Source organism: Rana temporaria, chromosome 1, assembly GCF_905171775.1.
Source record: "Rana temporaria chromosome 1, aRanTem1.1, whole genome shotgun sequence".
NCBI lineage: Eukaryota > Metazoa > Chordata > Amphibia > Anura > Ranidae > Rana > Rana temporaria.
This window is the reverse complement of record NC_053489.1, coordinates 442,089,042-442,106,369: the sequence shown is the minus strand read 5'-3', so window position 1 is coordinate 442,106,369 and position 17,328 is coordinate 442,089,042. Positions and strand designations below refer to the sequence as shown.

General features: G+C 41.4%; 1 protein-coding gene across 11 annotated transcripts in view; it reads right to left on the bottom strand.

Moving 5' to 3' along the window:
• Nucleotides 1–17,328, bottom strand: part of PTPN13 (protein tyrosine phosphatase non-receptor type 13) — a 350,570-nt gene that overhangs the window by 66,367 nt on the left and 266,875 nt on the right. For 7 of the 11 annotated variants that reach the window (XM_040326640.1, XM_040326643.1, XM_040326655.1 and 4 more), the window contains 6 exons: nt 16,766–16,852; nt 15,638–15,745; nt 14,911–15,042; nt 10,153–10,607; nt 9,728–9,871; nt 1,563–1,656 (listed from right to left, as the gene is read on the bottom strand). In XM_040326640.1, the coding sequence (XP_040182574.1) occupies nt 1,563–1,656; nt 9,728–9,871; nt 10,153–10,607; nt 14,911–15,042; nt 15,638–15,745; nt 16,766–16,852 (1,020 nt within the window). The remainder of the gene's footprint in view (nt 1–1,562; nt 1,657–9,727; nt 9,872–10,152; nt 10,608–14,910; nt 15,043–15,637; nt 15,746–16,765; nt 16,853–17,328) is intronic. The other 4 variants (XM_040326642.1, XM_040326660.1, XM_040326674.1 and 1 more) reach the window with 2 other exon arrangements.

Genomic DNA, 17,328 nt, shown 5'->3' with positions numbered 1-17,328 from the left:
GCAATACTGCCGTTTTGACTCAACCATTGGAAGCCTTCTGTTATCTCTAGGAAACTTCAATGGTGATGTATCATCTTCATTCTTTGTTTCTGCCCCCCCCCCCCCCCCAAGACCAACAAAGGCTACCATTCCATTACAGCTAGACTTTCCAAACAAGTCTTAACTACTTGACAACCGAGGACGTTGTGCGGTAATATCTAAATGATGCCTGCAGCTACAGGCATCATTCAGATATCACCGTCTTCAGCCGCCGATTCTCTGCACGATAAGAACGATCAAAGCGGCAGTTCGCCGCTTGATCGTTCTTATAGGCAGCGGGAGGGGACGCCCCCCCTCCCGTCGCCATCCGGTGCTTCTCCGGGCTCTTCCGTGCCATTGGGGGCCCGGAGAGCGAATCGGCTGGCGCTGGCTAGGAAGCATAGAGATGACTGGTGACCAGATGGTCACCAGTCATCTCTATGACCGTCGGAGGTCCGGGCGTGACGTTATGACGTCACGTCCGGTACCCGGAAGTAAACAAAGCCGCAATCGCGGCTGTTGGCATGAGATCAGTGAATTTGTTTTTCACAATCTCATGCTTGTAAGCCTGGAGGAGAGATGTGGGGTCTTGTTGACCCCACATCTCTCCATAAAGAGAGATGTTTACATTCCTTGTAATAGGAATAAAGTGATAAAAAAATAAAAAATAAAAAAGTGTAAAAATAAAAAAAATGAAGCTCAGAAGCGAACACGCATGCAAGTCCCGCCCACATATGTAAACGCCGTTCAAACCCCACATGTGAGGTATCGTCGCTGTTTTGTTATTTTTTAATTCATGAAACCATTTTTTTTTCAAAAAAAGAGGCGTTTGAAAAATTATTGCGCAAATACCGTGCGAGGAAAAAAAGTTGCAATGACCGCCATTTTATTCCCTACGGTGTCTTCTAAAAAGAAATATATAATGTTTGGGGGTTCTGATTAATTTTATAGCAAAAAAATTTTGATTTTTACATGAAGGAGAGAAGTGCCAAAAATAAGCTGGACTTGCATGAGTCCAAATTTGGACGGGTTAAGCAGGAACCTGCCTAATTTCGAGACATGCATGGGGACAATAGTTGTACAAAAGTCAATCTACTGATCGACTTCTGTACAACCAGCCTGTTGGATAAATGCTGCTTAATCAGTACCACTGGCTATAGCTGGTAGCGCTGATCAGTGTATTCTGACGAAAGGGAAGTCTCCCCACCATCACAACATGTTAGCTCACCTAGAATGATTTCCCCATCTACCTCATATGTGTGGATTGTGGAATCAGGTTAGTTTTTTTTGTTCAGCAGCCTGATGGAACAAAAAAAATGTAATCATCTATGGGCTGCTGTGTGCATCTGCAAACACAAAGAATTGAAATGCTAATAGCGCACTTTTACAGAAACATCATTGGATATTTAGACTTTTTGTGAAAAAGTACACTTACAGATCTCTTACTCTATAAGTGCAATGCACATAACTGTAGTAATGCTGTTCTTTGTAGGATGATTAAAGTAAAGAGCAAAGAGATGTGTGTTTGCAATTCCAGAACATACCCTTTTGTATTCTGCCTTCAGCTTCAGCTGCACCCTTTGGTATCACAGCTTTCACATAGATTCCACCATGTTTTACGCTGGTGTTTACACCTCCCTAAGGACAAAAAAAAAAAAAAAACATGCATTAGCAATTACAATAATGTGTTCCTTTATATGGACCAGGAACAATTACATAAATTCACGAAGAGGCCAAAAAACATGGGATCATTAGGGTCGGTAGCTTTCATGCTACAGAGCTCCAGGCATGCAGACTACTAGCCTGGAAGCCTTCTGAAAGAGATGTTGGGCAGACTTAAGAGGTGAATGTGGATACAAACAAGGGATCTTGATTGCCCTGAGGACAGAAGCAACATAACATCAGAGGCTGAATCTGAAATATAAACAACTGACAACAAGGGTGATAAGTATCCTGGCTTTATGTTTATTACACGCATGCTTTAATCCTGAGGAGGGGAGCACTATAATCTGAATGCCATATCTGACACCGATCTATGGTTTATGCTTAGTATGGATCTACTATTGTCACTGGGGAGTCAGTGCGTTTTCCCACAGTTCTGCTGCATAACTACCTTGGATCCCACTGGTGGTGGATGGACACTTGGCTGGTAGCCAGAGTTTGCCAGTCCCTTTTGTGTTCGTGGACACTCTGCAACATGACAAACTCCCTAACAATAGGAGTGGAGCATCTATACTATAGTGCTTGACTTTTCTTTTTGGGAATACTTCCTAACCTTTCAATACTATAAGGGCTGACCTGAACTGGTGGAGACTAAACAACTAAAACCCTGACTGCAGGAGAACAAGGAAAGCCCATATAAAACTTACAGGTGATTCATGAGATGGTAATCCCTTAGTTTAGCAAGGGAGAAGTATAGCTCCAAGTGAGGGCAGTTCTTAGCCCCAAGTAGTCTAACCCTGGGATTAAAGGCGGCTATATACCGAGAATCAGCCAGTTCAGGAGGAACTGACTGACTGGTCAAAGGGATAATTTTTTTGATCAGTGGTTGCAGCTGCTGATTAGTGTATTGACAGCAGTGGTGGGTGCCAACTGTTAGAATACAATGTCCAGCCAGGGAAAAAGTAGGGGGGGGGGGGGTAAATACCTCCATTTAACTCTTGCTCTTGTTTTTTTTTTGTTCAGCCCGCGGATTACAAATGGTAACTGGGAGTATTTTGGGAGCTGGCCTAAAACATTTATTAGGCAACAGATTAAGATTCAGTGTAGTTAAAGCTCTTAAAGAATGTGCTTACCAAGGTGCTTTATTTTACGATTAGTAGAGCACAGTAGTCTACTATGATTTTTCATGTTCACGTAAACCCACAATGTTCTCTAAACATATGTGGACTGAGCATAGAGAACAAGAGTTAAGAGTTAAAAGTTACTACTTGACAGATAGTAACCCACATTTAAAACGTCCGTTTTGCCGCCTTTTTCTTTTTTTAAATGACCAAAAACGAAAAACGAATATAAAAGAAACGCTGCCCAAATGCAGGTTACTGCGTTTAGTGGCGTTTGGCGTCTGAAATGTGAAAATCTTTGGCATCTGAACCCATTTTTTTGCTTTCAAAGAAATGCTGTTAAACGCAACTGCCTAAAAATGGCAATAAACGAGACTGTGTACATGGTCACATAGGATAACACTGAATGAGTTTAGGGACAGTTGAAAAAAAGCATCCAACTGCCTCTGAACGTACGTTTCGCAGCATCCTGTGTACATCGGGCCTAAAAGTGAAAACGCCAGTTTTTGCCGCGAATTTCGCGACGTTTTACCGCTTTTTAGTTTATAAGTGTTTAGTTAAGAATCATCATAAGACCCTCCCTAAGCTCAAAAAGACGTATTATTTAACCATTTCAGCCATTTTGTGAGACCAGAGTGAGTAGCAGCTGAGAGAGCAGTGTAGGTGTATTTAGCGTGTCACTTGCCACATCACCTGCCACAAGCTGCGGATTGTCCACTTGCCACGTCACCTGCCACAAGTTGTGAATTGTCCACTTGCCACGTCATCTGCCACGTCACCTGGCCACGCCACCTGCCACAAGTTGTGGATTGTCCACGTCACCTGGCAACAAGTTGTGGATTGTCCACTGGCCACGTCACCTGCCACAAGTTGTGGATTGTCCACTTGCCACGTCACCTGGCCACATTACCTGGCCACGTCACCTGCCACAAGTTGGGAATTGTCCACTAGCCACGTCACCTGCTACAAGTTGTGGATTGTCCACTGACCACGTCACCTGCCACGTCACCTGGCCACAAGTTGTGGATTGTCCACTGGCCACGTCGCCTGCCACAAGTTGTGGATTGTCCACTGGCCACGTCACCTGCCACAAGTTGTGGGTTGTCCACTGGCCATGTCACCTGCCACAAGTTGTGGGTTGTCCACTTGCCAAATCACCTGGCCACATCACCTGCCACAAGTTGTGGATTGTCCACTGGCCATGTCACCTGCCATGTCACCTGGCCACGTCACATGGCACAAGTTGTGGGTTGTCCACTTGCCAAATCACCTGGCCACAAGTTGTAGATTGTCCACTGGCCACGTCACCTGCCATGTCACCTGGCCACGTCACATGGCACAAATTGTGGATTGTCCAATTGCCACGTCACCTGACCACGACACATGCCACAAGTTGTGTATTGTCCACTTGCCACGTCACCTGGCCATGTCACCTGCCACAAGTTGTGGATTATCCACTTGCCAAATCACCTGGCCACATCACCTGCTACAAGTTGTGTATTGTCCACTTGCAAGCAATTACATTTTTTTTATGTTTTTTAATGGTTTTTCATCATTTGTCATAATTTTTGAGATTTCTAATGTAAAAAAATAGGACACCTTTAAAAACGCCTATAAACGAAATCACGGCAAAACGCCGGTACCGCGTTTTGCCGCGTTTAGCGGCGTTTTGCATCTGAAACACGAAAACGTTTGCGTCTGAACGCACTTTTTTGCTTCTGAAAAAACTAGCATAAACGCAACTGCCGAAAAACGTGACTGTGTGCATGGACACATAGAATAACATTGAATGTGTTCAGGGGCAGTTGAAAAAGCTGTCTAAATGCCTCTGAACACGCGTTTACCAACGTCTCGCGTGCATGGGGCCTAAACCTACATCTTCATTTTCCCTTGGCTACATATGCCTACTGCCCTGTAGAGAGCAGAGACTCTTAAATGTCACAGAAAAAGCAGAGGCCTTTTTGGCATGCATGCTGTGAATAAAATACAGGCATCACCCTCGCTCTGTTGTGCAAAAAGCAAAATAATGGCTCCCAACAGTGAAAACCTGGGTCTTATACGACAAACTGGAGTAAAACTTTCTTTGAAGAGTTCATAATTGGCAGTAGCTTCTGTAAACACTGGAAAAGGAAAGGAATAATTTAAAGGTAAACTGGTCATGCAAATAACATGTTGACTGCCATGACCCTTAAAATGTTAACTGCCTGGCCGTTATGCTAACCCACTTACTTTATGAACCCAATGCCAAAATTATCCTTATGCTCCAAAAATAATCCACACATATCAAGTTCTTAATGGCTCCAATTTGATTTTCTCAACTGTTGCTTACTGAGTTTTCCAGTTTCCTTGTACTGTGTCCTTTGTGAGTTCCCAAACTTCTTTTTCCTACTGACCTCTATTTGTTATGCGCAAGCAGTGCACTTTAGTTGCGGTCATATGAATTGCTATATGCACATTACACAGTCCTAAATTCATAGTCCTTAGTCTATCTCGTGAGCAAGATAGGGTGGCTACATTCTGACATACAGGTGAAACTCGCAAAATTTGAATATCATGCAAAAGTTCATTTATTTCACATGCAACTTAAAAGGTGAAACTAACATACAGTATAAGATAGTTAATGTCGTGATTTGTCATAATTGTGATGATTATGGCTTACAGATCAGAAAAACCCCAAATCCACAATCTCAGAAAATTAGAATATTACATGCAATCAATAAAACAAGCATTGTACATAGAACAATATCGGACCTCTGAAAAGTATAAGGATGCATATGTACTCAGTACTTTGTTTGGGCCCCTTTTGCAGCAATTACTGCCTCATTGCGGCGTGGCATGGAAGCTATCAGCCTGTGGAACTGCTGAGGTGTTATGGAAGTGTTATGGAAGATCAGGATGCTTCAATAGCGGCCTTCGGCTCTTCTGCATTGTTCGGTCTCATATCTCATCTTTCTCTTGGCAATGCCACATAGATTCTCTATGGGATTCATGTCAGACGAGTTTGCTGGCCAGTCAAGCACCGTAATCCCACAGTCGTTGAACCAGGTTTTGGTGCTTTTGGCAGTGTGGGCAGGTGCCAATTGCTGGAAAATGAAGTCAGCATCCCCATAGAGCTGGTCTGCGGAAGGAAGCATGAAGTGCTCTAAAATCTAGACGGCTGCGGTGACCCCGGACTTAATGAAGCACAGTGGACCAACACCAGCTGATGACATGGCTTCCCAAATCAACACAGACTGTGGAAACTTCATACTGGACTTCAAGCATCTTGCAGTGTGTGCCTCTCCATTTTTCCTCCATACTCTGAGTCCTTGGTTTCCAAATGAGATTCAAAATTTGCTCTCATCAGAAAAGAGGACTTTGGACCACTGAGCAACAGACCAGGTCTGTTTTTCTTTAGCCAAGGTAAGACGCTTCTGACGTTGTTTGTTGTTCAGGAGTGGCTGGACAAGAGGAATACGACATTTGAAGCCCATGTCCAAGATCCGTCTGTGTGTGGTGGTTCTTGATACACTGACTCCAGCCTCAGTCCACTCCTTGTGAAAGTCCCCAACACTTTTGAATGGCCTTTTCCCGACAATCCTCTCCAGGCTGCGGTCATCCCAGCTGCTTGTGCACCTTTTTCTTCCACACTTTTCCCTTTCACATAACTTTCTATTAATGTGCTTTGATGCAGCACTTTGGGAACATCCAACTTCTTTTGCAATTATCGTTTGAGGCTTTCCCTCCGTATGGAGGGTGTCAATTATGGTTTTCCGCACAACTGTCAGCTCAGCAGTCTTTCCCATGATTGTGATTCCTATTGAACCAGACAGAGACCATTTAAAGGCTCAGGAAACCTTTGCAGGTGTTATGGCTTAATTAGCCGATTAGAGTGGGACACTTTGAGCCTAGAATATTGCACCTTATCACAATATTCTAATTTTTGGAGATTGTGGATTTGGGGTTTTCATGAGCTATAAGCCATAATCACAATTATGACAAATAACGGCTTGAACTATCTTGCTTTGCATGTAATGAGTTTATCTCATATATTAGTTTTACCTTTTAAGTTGCATTAGTGAAATAAATGAACTTTTGCACGATATTCAAATTTTTCGAGTTTCACCTGTACAGTAGGACCATAGATAACATGAAGTCATTGAAAAAAAAAAAAAAAAAAGAATTGGAAGATTTGAAGGGCTGGTAGCATAAGTAGGTAGTGTTTCAAATTAAAAATAGATACTTGAATCCAATTTCTTAAAACCAGAGTTTAGTGTCACTTTCACCCCTTTGTCTTTGTTTATAAAACTTCCTAATATTAACAGGGTTAAAACAAGCTCAAGGCTGCAGCTGTACTGTTTTTCAGCGACTTTCAATTTTCATTTACAACCACCTGATCACTTTCATGGCACAGTGAAAGTGTGCCCAATAAGCCCCCCCTTCCCTGTTCCCCTCTGTGCTTAATGAACCTGGAAGTGCTCAGTGCTGAGTGTTTCTGGGTACAGAGCTGTCAAAAGCCTGGGATTTAACTTCAGGTAAACAGCCAATCAAGCACAGTCCTCTGCTTAGGTCGATTAGAGTGGAGACGTAGGGGAGACATTAGGGTCTAAGACACCCCTGGTGTCTCCACAAAGAGACCCTGTCAGCTGCCAATTCTACCACAGAGGGCCCTTAGCCCCCTTTTGATAGAAAAAAATGGTAAATTATAAAAAAATAAAATAAAACAATTCTGAATAGAAAATATGAAATGTTAAAGAATTGCCAACATAGAAAAGTGGTTAAACAGTTGTAAAGAATACATTTTAACTACATTATCTTTTAGAAAGGGGAGCACAGATGTATTATCATAGTAAAGGCAGGCATTATGGGATTCAGTTTTGAAAATGTCAGCAATGAAACTTGGAGCAAAAGTAGACCACTGCAACCAGATTTTTTGTTTATTTTTCACAGTGAATGAAAGATAAAACAATTAGTTGTTGTGGGCAACTGCAGGTTTTCCCAGGTTTTATACATTAGCACTTCTATGAATTTTTTTTAGCAATGACTCTCTTTAAAGGACCAGAGCATCTAAAATATACTGACATTTAATATATTATGAAATATGGTAGGTATGATTTTGCAAACTACAACTGACATCCTGTTAAGTATTTCCATAGATGTATACTGCAGAAACCTCTAGTCAGCCACCAATGGCTGATAATATGAGATGTCAGAAACGCTAAAGATGCTGAAAAAGAACATCCCAAACTCTAAGGTACTAAAAATTCCAAATACATATCTGAATGCGTTTTAGATTCAATTGTTCCTTTAAAAAGGAGAGTGTGCCATCAATCAAGCAAAATGCACCAAGATGAATTGCAAGAAGCAAGCAATTATATTTTACAAATATCAGCATATTGCATACATTTATTAAACATATATATAAACTAAGAACTATAGAAAATCAGCCCAATTTAAATAAACAAAAGTTTACATGTCGCTTGCTTTGCAGTCAATTATCAATGGCACAATAACTAGGAAAACTAGCAAGACAGATGGACAAAAGAAGGCCCTTAAAGGGGTTGTAAAGGTTTGTCTTTTATTTTCTAAATTGTTTCCTTTAAGCTAGTGCATTGTTGGTTCACTTACCTTGTCCTTCAATTTCCCTTCTAAATGTTTTTTTTTCTTTGTTTGAAATTCTCACTTCCTGTTTCTCCTCTGTAAGCTTTCCACCATCATCTGAGCGGTGGAAAGTCATTTAGAACAGCTTACTGATCACCTTACTGAGGAGGAACAGGAAGTGAGAAATTCAGACAAAGAAAATAAAAACAAAAAAAACATTTAGAAGGGAAATTGAAGGAAAAGATAAGTGAATCAACAATGCACTAGCTTAAAGTAACCTATTTAGAAAATAAAAAACAAACCTTTACAACCCCTTTAAGTACAGGTATGAAAGGAATTTCTGAGCCACAAAAGATTTCATTATGCCAACTCATAGATAAACTGATTAGGACTCAACAAGGAAACAAGATATGAAATGGCTTTAGAGCAAATAAAGCAACAAGCCTTATTAACCCAAAGAATGCCTACTAACAAATACTTAACCTAGTTGCTGGGAAACATAAGTTGAAAACACACACATCTTTTTCCCAGAAGCACATGGCTATTTTACATTTAGACGTGTAACTGGAAACCGCAAACTGTATATAAAAAGGAGATGTGTGCGCCACAGTAAACTGTTACAGTAACATGTTATGAAAAGAAGGATCTCAAAGCTATATCCCATAACTTGTAACTAATCTCTTGTGTTAGAAATACATGACAAGGCAGTTTTTGAGCCCCATATAACAGCGTGTCTCTGAAAAAAAAACAAAACACAAGACCAAGAAATGAGAATGGCTCTCAAATAAAAATATATGCTATAAATCTACTCAAATATGTGCCATGTATATCACGGAAAAAGTAAATAGAGGTTAGGCTACCCTACCTACTTATTGTTCGTAGCAGACACTGTGTATATTTAAGTAGCCTGGTCTACTACAGGAATGTTTGGAATGTTGTGATTAAACAGGATTGATGTTGCTTAGCAAAAGATAACCAAATTTAATTGGAACCAGACAAAGACAGCTTTGTTTATAGTTTTAAGCCAGCCATAGACAATACAAACAATCTATGGGCAGGCTGACTGTACCCAAGTCGATCCTTCAACCGACTTAAAAATGCTATGATTGGAACCCCTTTCACTGTCCTCTCACTAAACTCTTATCTCTATTTTATGATCTTTTATATGGACAGTAGATGGCTAATGGTTTAGGTCATCAAATTATAATGTCCTTCTTTTGTCCATCTAGCAATTTATGCTACAGCCAATAATTGGTATAAATCCCAAAATATCTAGATTAGACTAATACGAACACCTCAACGATACAAAGCATGCAAGGAAAGCAAAAAGGAGAAAAACGCAAAACCTTTTTAAACAGTACCGTGACACTTATCCCCAAGCTGTCATCCTTTTTGGGCAGCACAACCGTAAAGATATCTCCTGGTTTTAGGGGTACTGTTGGAAGTCTGTTAGTATTGAGCTTCTGTGCTGGAACCCCCAAAACTGACTCCTTTGTAGAAAGTACAAAAGAAAGGAGATTGTAACATTACTGAAAACTAAAACAAATGTGAAATATATGGGGTTGATTTACCAACGTTGGAGAGTGCAAAATCTGGTGCAGCTCTGCATAGAAACCAATCAGCTTCCAGTTTTTTTGTCAAAGCTTAATTGAACAAGCTGAAATTAGAAGCTGATTCACTACAAAGCACAGCTGCACCAGGTTTGGCACTGTCCAGTTTTAGTAAATCAACCCCTATGTGTTATAATCTACTGTATTGACATGTAAAGAACCTTTCTGGCGGTCCTTGGTTCATGGCTGTTTGAAGAGGTGGCCTCATCCATGTCGGAGTCTCCCCTGTCAGAATAATCTGTGGAGTCAGTCAGGCCTGAACGCTTCCCTCTTCCTCTGCGATTGTTGTCTCCTTGAGTTTTCTTTCTGTCACTGCACTTAGCGCTGACTAATGGAGAGCTTCTGGCAGATTGTGACAGAGGAGTGGTCTGCTCCTTTGCGAGGTTCCTGATGAGGCCATTGATGTGACTGTTAGACAGGCTTGCACTTTCTGTTCGTGAGTCCTGAGAACTTAAGCTTCCTTCTCGTTTCTCAGCAGAGACTCCAGATGAACTTCCAGATAGAAGTCTCACGTGACCTCGAACCTTTCTTCGTTCTTCTGAAGATGACTCTGCCTCGATGTCTTGACTGGAAAAAGGTGCGCGGGGTAAGATTTTTAACCCATTGGGCTGATGTTCTAGAAAAAAAAAGTTATTATTCCCAAGTGATTAATATTATCACTCACTTTAAATAATTAACCACTTGCCCACCGGGTTAATTCTGGCACTTCTCTCCTTCATGTGAAAATCACAATTTTTTTGCTAGAAAATTAATCAGAACCCCCAAACATTATATATTTTTTTTTAGCAGACATCCTAGGGAATAAAATGGCAGTCATTGCAATACTTTTTGTCACACCGTATTTGCGCAGCGGTCTTACAAGCGCACTTTTTTTGGATAAAAATCACTTTTTTTAATTAAAAAATAAGACAACAATACATTTTGCCCAATTTTTTTATATATTGTGAAAGATAATGTTACGCCGAGTAAAATGATACCCAACATGTCACGCTTAAAAATTGCGCCCGCTCGTGGCATGGCGTCAAACTTTTACCCTTAAAAATCTCGATAGGCGACGTTTAAAAAATTCTACAGGTTGCATTTTTTGAGTTGCAGAGTAGGTCTAGGGCTAGAATTATTGCTCTCACTCCAACGATCGCGGCGATACCTTACTTGTGTGGTTTGAATACCGTTTTCATATGCGGGCGCTACTCGCGTATGCGTTTGCTTCTGCGCGCGAGCTCGTCGGGACGGGGCGCTTTAAAATTTTTTTTTTGGTTTTCTTATTTATTTTTATTTAGTTTTATAATTTTTTACACTGAAAAAAAAAAAAAAAAAAAAAAAAAAAATTGATCACTTTTATTCCTATTACAAGGAATGTAAACATCCCTTGTAAAAGAAAAAAGCATGACAGGTCCTCTTAAATATGAGATCTGGGGTCAAAAAGACCTCAGATCTCATAATTAGACTTAAATGCAAAAATAAAAAAAAATAAAAAAAAAGTCATTTTTTCAAATGACAAAAAAAAAAATGTTTCTTTAAGAGGCTGGGTGGGACTGACGTTTTGACGTCACTTCCGCCCAGCAGAGCTATGAGGACGGGTGAAGGAGATTTCTCCTTCAGTCCCGTCCCCGCTCAGCTGCCGGACACATCCGATCCCCTCCGCCGCTACCGACGGCTCCGGTAAGCGGCGGAGGGCGCGGGAGAGCGGCGGGAGGGGGGGGGCCCTCTCCCGCCACCGATAACGGCGATCTCGCGGCGAATCCGCCGCGGAGACCGCCGTTATCGTGTACACCACCGCCCCCTGAAAAGATGAATATCAGGGTTGTGGCAGCAGCTGCTGCCGTTATCGAGATATTCAACTTTAAAAAGAGGACGTCTTTTTGACATGGGGCGGTGGTCAAGAGGTTAAAACACGATTTGAATGCTGTATTTTACATACTAATCATGTATTAACTTCAATAATAAAAAATATTAGAAATGTTAATTTATTATTCACACAGCATGGTAAAAAAAACCATATCCAATTGAAAGACTGACCTAACATACAGTGGGCAAAAAAGTAGTCAGTCACCAATTGTGCAAGTTCTCCCACTTAAAAAGATGAGAGAGGCCTGTAATTGTCATCATAGGTATACCTCAACTATGAGAGACAAAATGTGGAAACAAATCCAGACACATCACATTGTCTGATTTGGAAAGAATTTATTTGCAAATTATGGTGGAAAATAAGTATTTGGTCAATATCAAATGTTCATCTCAATACTTTGTTATATACTTTGTTGGCAATGACAGGGGTCAAATGTTTTCTGTAAGTCTTCACAAGGTTGTCACACACTGTTGCTGGCATTTTTTTTTTCTTTATGTAATCTTTATTTAGAACGTAAAAGCTTAAGGCGATAAGACAAAGAGAGCCTTTCGCTGGGTACACAGTCAGCAAAAAGGTTAGACAGGAATGCATACAGTTCAGTGACGGCATCTGGGGGAATAATTATCAACATATTAAAACCATGATATGAGTTCAGACATGCATGGATCACCCCTATCGTCCCCTTCTGGTACACCACTGATGAGAGTGCCATCTCTCACGCAGAGAGAAGGATCAGACTGGGTCTCCGGTTACCAGGCCCAAAAACACATGAGTACCAACAAACGTACATTAAACTGAAGAAAAGGACAAAGATAAAGAGAAAAAAAAAAAAAAATAGAAAAAGAAAAAGGGGGTGAAGGTAAGGGAGCACCAGCCAGCGTAATACACCAATTTCTAGCTGCATTCGATTTGTTGAAGCTCGTCTGTCTCTTTATTGTCAGACCTGCAGCCTCCCATAACCCCCCCCGACCCCTGTTGCTGGTATGTTGGCCCATTCCTCCATGCAGATCTCCTCTAGAGCAGTGATGTTTTGGGGCTTTCGCTGGGCAACACAAACTTTCAACTCCCTCCAAAGGTTTTCTATGGGGTTGAGATCTGGAGACTGCCTAGGCCACTCCAGGACCTTGAAATGCTTCTTACTAATTCACTCCTTCGTTGCCCGGGTGGTGTGTTTGGGATCATTGTCATGCTGAAAGACCCAGCCACGTTTCAGCTTCAATGCCCTTGCTGATGGGAGGAGGTTTGCACTCAAAATCTCACGATACATGGCCCCTTTCATTCTTTCATGTACATGGATCAGTCGTCCTGTTCTCTTTGCAGAGAAACAGCCCAAAGCATGATGTTGCCACCCCCATGCTTCACAGTAGGTATGGTGTTCTTTGGTACAAACACAACTCGTCGTGTTTGGAGGAGAGAGAATGCTGAGTTGCAATAAACCGTTCTACTTTGGTTTCATCTGACCATGTGACATTCTCCCTATCCTCTTCTGGATCATCCAAATGCTCTCTAGAAAACCTCAGATGGGCCTGGACTTACTGGCTTAAGCAGGGGGACATGTCTGGCACTGCAGGATCCGAGTCCTTGTCAGCGTAGTGTGTTACTGATGGTAGCCTTTTTTTAGGTTGGTCCCAGCTCTCTGCAGGTCATTCACTAGGTCCCCCTGTGTGGTTCTGGGATTTTTGCTCACCGTTCTTGTGATCATTTTGACCCCACGGGGTGAGGTTTTGCGTGGAGCCTCAGATCGAGGGAGATTATCAGTGGTCTTGTATGTCTTCCATTTTCTAATTATTGCTCCCACAGTTGATTTCTTCACACCAAGCTGCTTGCCTATTGCAGATTCAGTCTTCCTAGCCTGGTGCAGGTCTACAATTTTGTTTCTGGTGTGGAGTGTGACTGTTTGAGGTTGTGGACAGGTGTCTTTTATACGGATAACAAGTTCAAACAGGTGCCATTAATACAGATAATGAGTGGAGGACAGAGGAGCCTTGTAACGGAATGACCCGTGACACCCAGAGACTTTTGAAGGATGGGGGGTACTCCTGTGCCAGCGTCACCAATGACTCTTGGGTTTAGGGTCACCCTGTGCCCCTTTTGGGCACAGGGTGACTGAGAAATATTAATTATAAATGACATGAGATAGGACATTACTGTTAATTCATGTATTGCAGGAGATCTGGACATATTACAGGCGATTTCATTCTGACCCCCAACCGGTCAATAAGAGTGTCTCCTTCAATGCTAATACTGTTTTGTGTGAAAAGTCTATTGATGATAGAGGTGTTGTGAGTTAGCAGTCTAAAGGTCAGATGTCATTCATACATTTTGAAACCAGTAACAGAGCTCTGTCTCGTTATTTCTGGGGAAATGGGATGGATTTTGTCTGCTAGATTGTTGAGTGTCAGATAAGCTGTCGTGGTTGATGGAATGGGAATATCGTAAACGGTGGTGACCGTTACAAGCCTCTTAAAGAAGAAGATACAGGTCTGTGAGAGCCAGAAATCTTGCTTGTTTGTAGGTGACCACTTATTTTCCACCATAATTTGCAAATAAATTCTTTCCAAATCAGACAATGTGATTGTCTGGATTTGTTTCCACATTTTGTCTCTCATAGTTGAGGTATACCTACGATGACAATTACAGGCCTCTCTCATCATTTTAAGTGGGAGAACTTGCACAATTGGTGGCTGACTAAATACTTTTTTGCCCCACTGTACATGCATTTTAACTGCCCATCTGAACTGTGTCCAATCACATGTTTTTCAACGTTAAAAAAAATGGTCGGTTTCAGCATTGTATTATTTCTAACCATCTTCTTCCTTTATGAAATAAACTTAATCTGCACAAGGGATGACTTTTCTACATTACACTTGATAGACTACTAAGTGTTACTACTTGTGGCTTCTAATTTAAAAAAAAAACTTTGGGTTCATCTGGGCAACAGTCATGGACTGCATGCATTGTGTTGATAAATAAAATTCAAAATACAGTTCCATAGACTTGCATATACTGAAAAATTACTAAAGTAACACAAATCAGTCTGGAATATGTTAGACAGCAATATAAAAGATACCTTGTTGATGTTTCTCCTTTGGTTGAGATACTAGAAGTGTAACATCCTCTGGTGAAGTCTGAAGTATGTCCAGAGCTGTCTGATGACTGACGCCCTCTAAACTCACACTGTTCACAGATATCAGGCGATCTCCTGTATGCAAAACAACATTGTTAATATCTACTGAAAATCACTCTCAATGGAGACAGTTTTTCCTACTCTTAAGCCCTGTACACACGATAGGATATCTGATGGAATCTAATCCGATGGATTTTTTCATCGGATATCCGATTAAGGTCACTTTCATCAGTCTTGCCTGCACACCATCGGTTAAAAATCTGATCGTGTCCAACGCGGTGTTCAAGTTCAATGCTTCCGAGCATGCGTCGACTTGATTCTGAGCATGCGTGGATTTTTGACCGATGGACTTCCCCACCATCTGATCGTTTTTTTCCCCATCGGAAAAATTTAAAACCGGTTCTATTTTTTTTCACCGATGGAAAAAAAACGATGGGACCCACACACGATCGGTTCGTCCGATGAACAGTCCATTTTCATCAGACAAACCGATCGTGTGTACAGGGCTTTACAGTTGTCAGTTTTAGAAATGCTGATAAAGTTACCAAACTGTATCTTTCAGCTTTTTGTCCCCACCTCAGTGTGCCATGTGCAGCCATGATGCCAGTCCAAGATGTTAGTCCTAGCGGTATAAAACCTGCCCAAAAAATAGGTATTTCTTAATTCCTACCTGGCTTCAAACGTCCATCAACGTCTGCAGGTCCACCTGGTGTTATAGAGCCGATAAATATGCCAAGATCGAGCTTTCCTGTTGTCTCTCCACCCATTATCTGAAACCCTAAACATAATAATATAAAAAATGGTCACATAACTGTATGAGCACTAATTGGCTTAAAGAGTTGAACTTCAATCCCAACCAACCACAACTTTAGGCTGGCATACTACAGATAAAATGGTTAAAGTCACTATCCTTTACTCAAACCAGCCCTTAGGAGAGTCAGCTTTGGGTCCAAGTCTGTTTTTCACAAACAAAACAGACCTTTGTGCCGATTGTTCACAAGGCTCCTCTACACTTCCTGTTTCCTAAAATACTGTGCAGGAATACTGGGAGTAGGTGCCTTTTGTGTAAATGGCCATCCCTGACACAACAGATGATAGTCTTTTAGCCTGGTTTTTGCATAGAAAGGATCACAAACGTGCCATAAATTTTTCCTCGAACACACATCCTGTTTTTAGTCTGGAACATATTTTTGCCCATTTCGTTTAGTACACAGTGGCATTGCTGGGGAGAGGTATGGTCCGCACCCAGGTGACACCAGCCAGAGGGCAGCGGCACCACTAACACCGCCCGCTGCCCTGATGATCTGGGCCTAGTGGCTGTGCCCCTCAGCAGAGCCAACTAAAAACCGCCTCCCCTTTGGGGTCTGCACTGAGGTGGGGGTGTCTATACTTATGGAGGGGGGGTTGCACCGAGGGGGTATACTGAGGGAGGGGGGTCAGTACTTAGTTGGGGGGGTCTGCACTGTGGGGGTATCTGTAATAATGGAGGGGGTCTATACTGAGGGAGGGGGTCTATATTGATGGAGAGGGTCTATATTGATGGAGGGTGGTCAGTACTTAGTGGGAGGGGTCTGCACTGAGGAATGGTCTATACTGACGGAGTAAGGTCTGTACTGAGGGGGGTGGTCTGTTTCTTTCGTTGTGAACAACTTAGTGACTCTCTCACTTTTGGTCCCTGTTACACCCTTAAAAGACAATGGGAATGCAGTTGTCATTAAAACGGGAAGGCAAAAATCGCTCAATAAAAACATGCTTAGTAATTTCAATTATTCCTAAAGAAAAAAAAAAAAAAACTCACCAAGCTCATACTTGGGATCCTTCTTTAACTTTACCAAAGTGATCTCTCTCTCAGGTGTAGAAGTCAGCACTTTGCTCTGCATCTTTTCTAAGAATAGAGTTAACTATTAACCATAATGAAGAAATGCATGAAACACGGATTGTACTTGCCAGTATTTTCTATTTGTTGCACATTCAATGTAATCAGAGAACACAGAGTTTGCCATTTAGCATTTTAGAATAGAATATAACAGCTTACTGTTTGTTAATAAGTGATAATGGTGTATATACAATTCCAAATGCCATACATTTCATATTCTAAACAAGACTGTTGCTCATAATAACCAATATGGTTTTACATTTCCTGCCTCAGGATACCTAAATATGGCAACTTATTTGTATCAATAGGAAACAGTGCCAGTTTCAAATTCAAAACACACACTACATCATGTAATCGTGCCCTGAATACTTATAGGTTTGGAAGAACAGCCAACTCTGTGGCTTGCTTTGATTAACATAGAACTTAAAAGTGGTCCCTTTTTTATTACCTAAAATAAAAAGTAGTTTTATACTTACCTGCTCTGT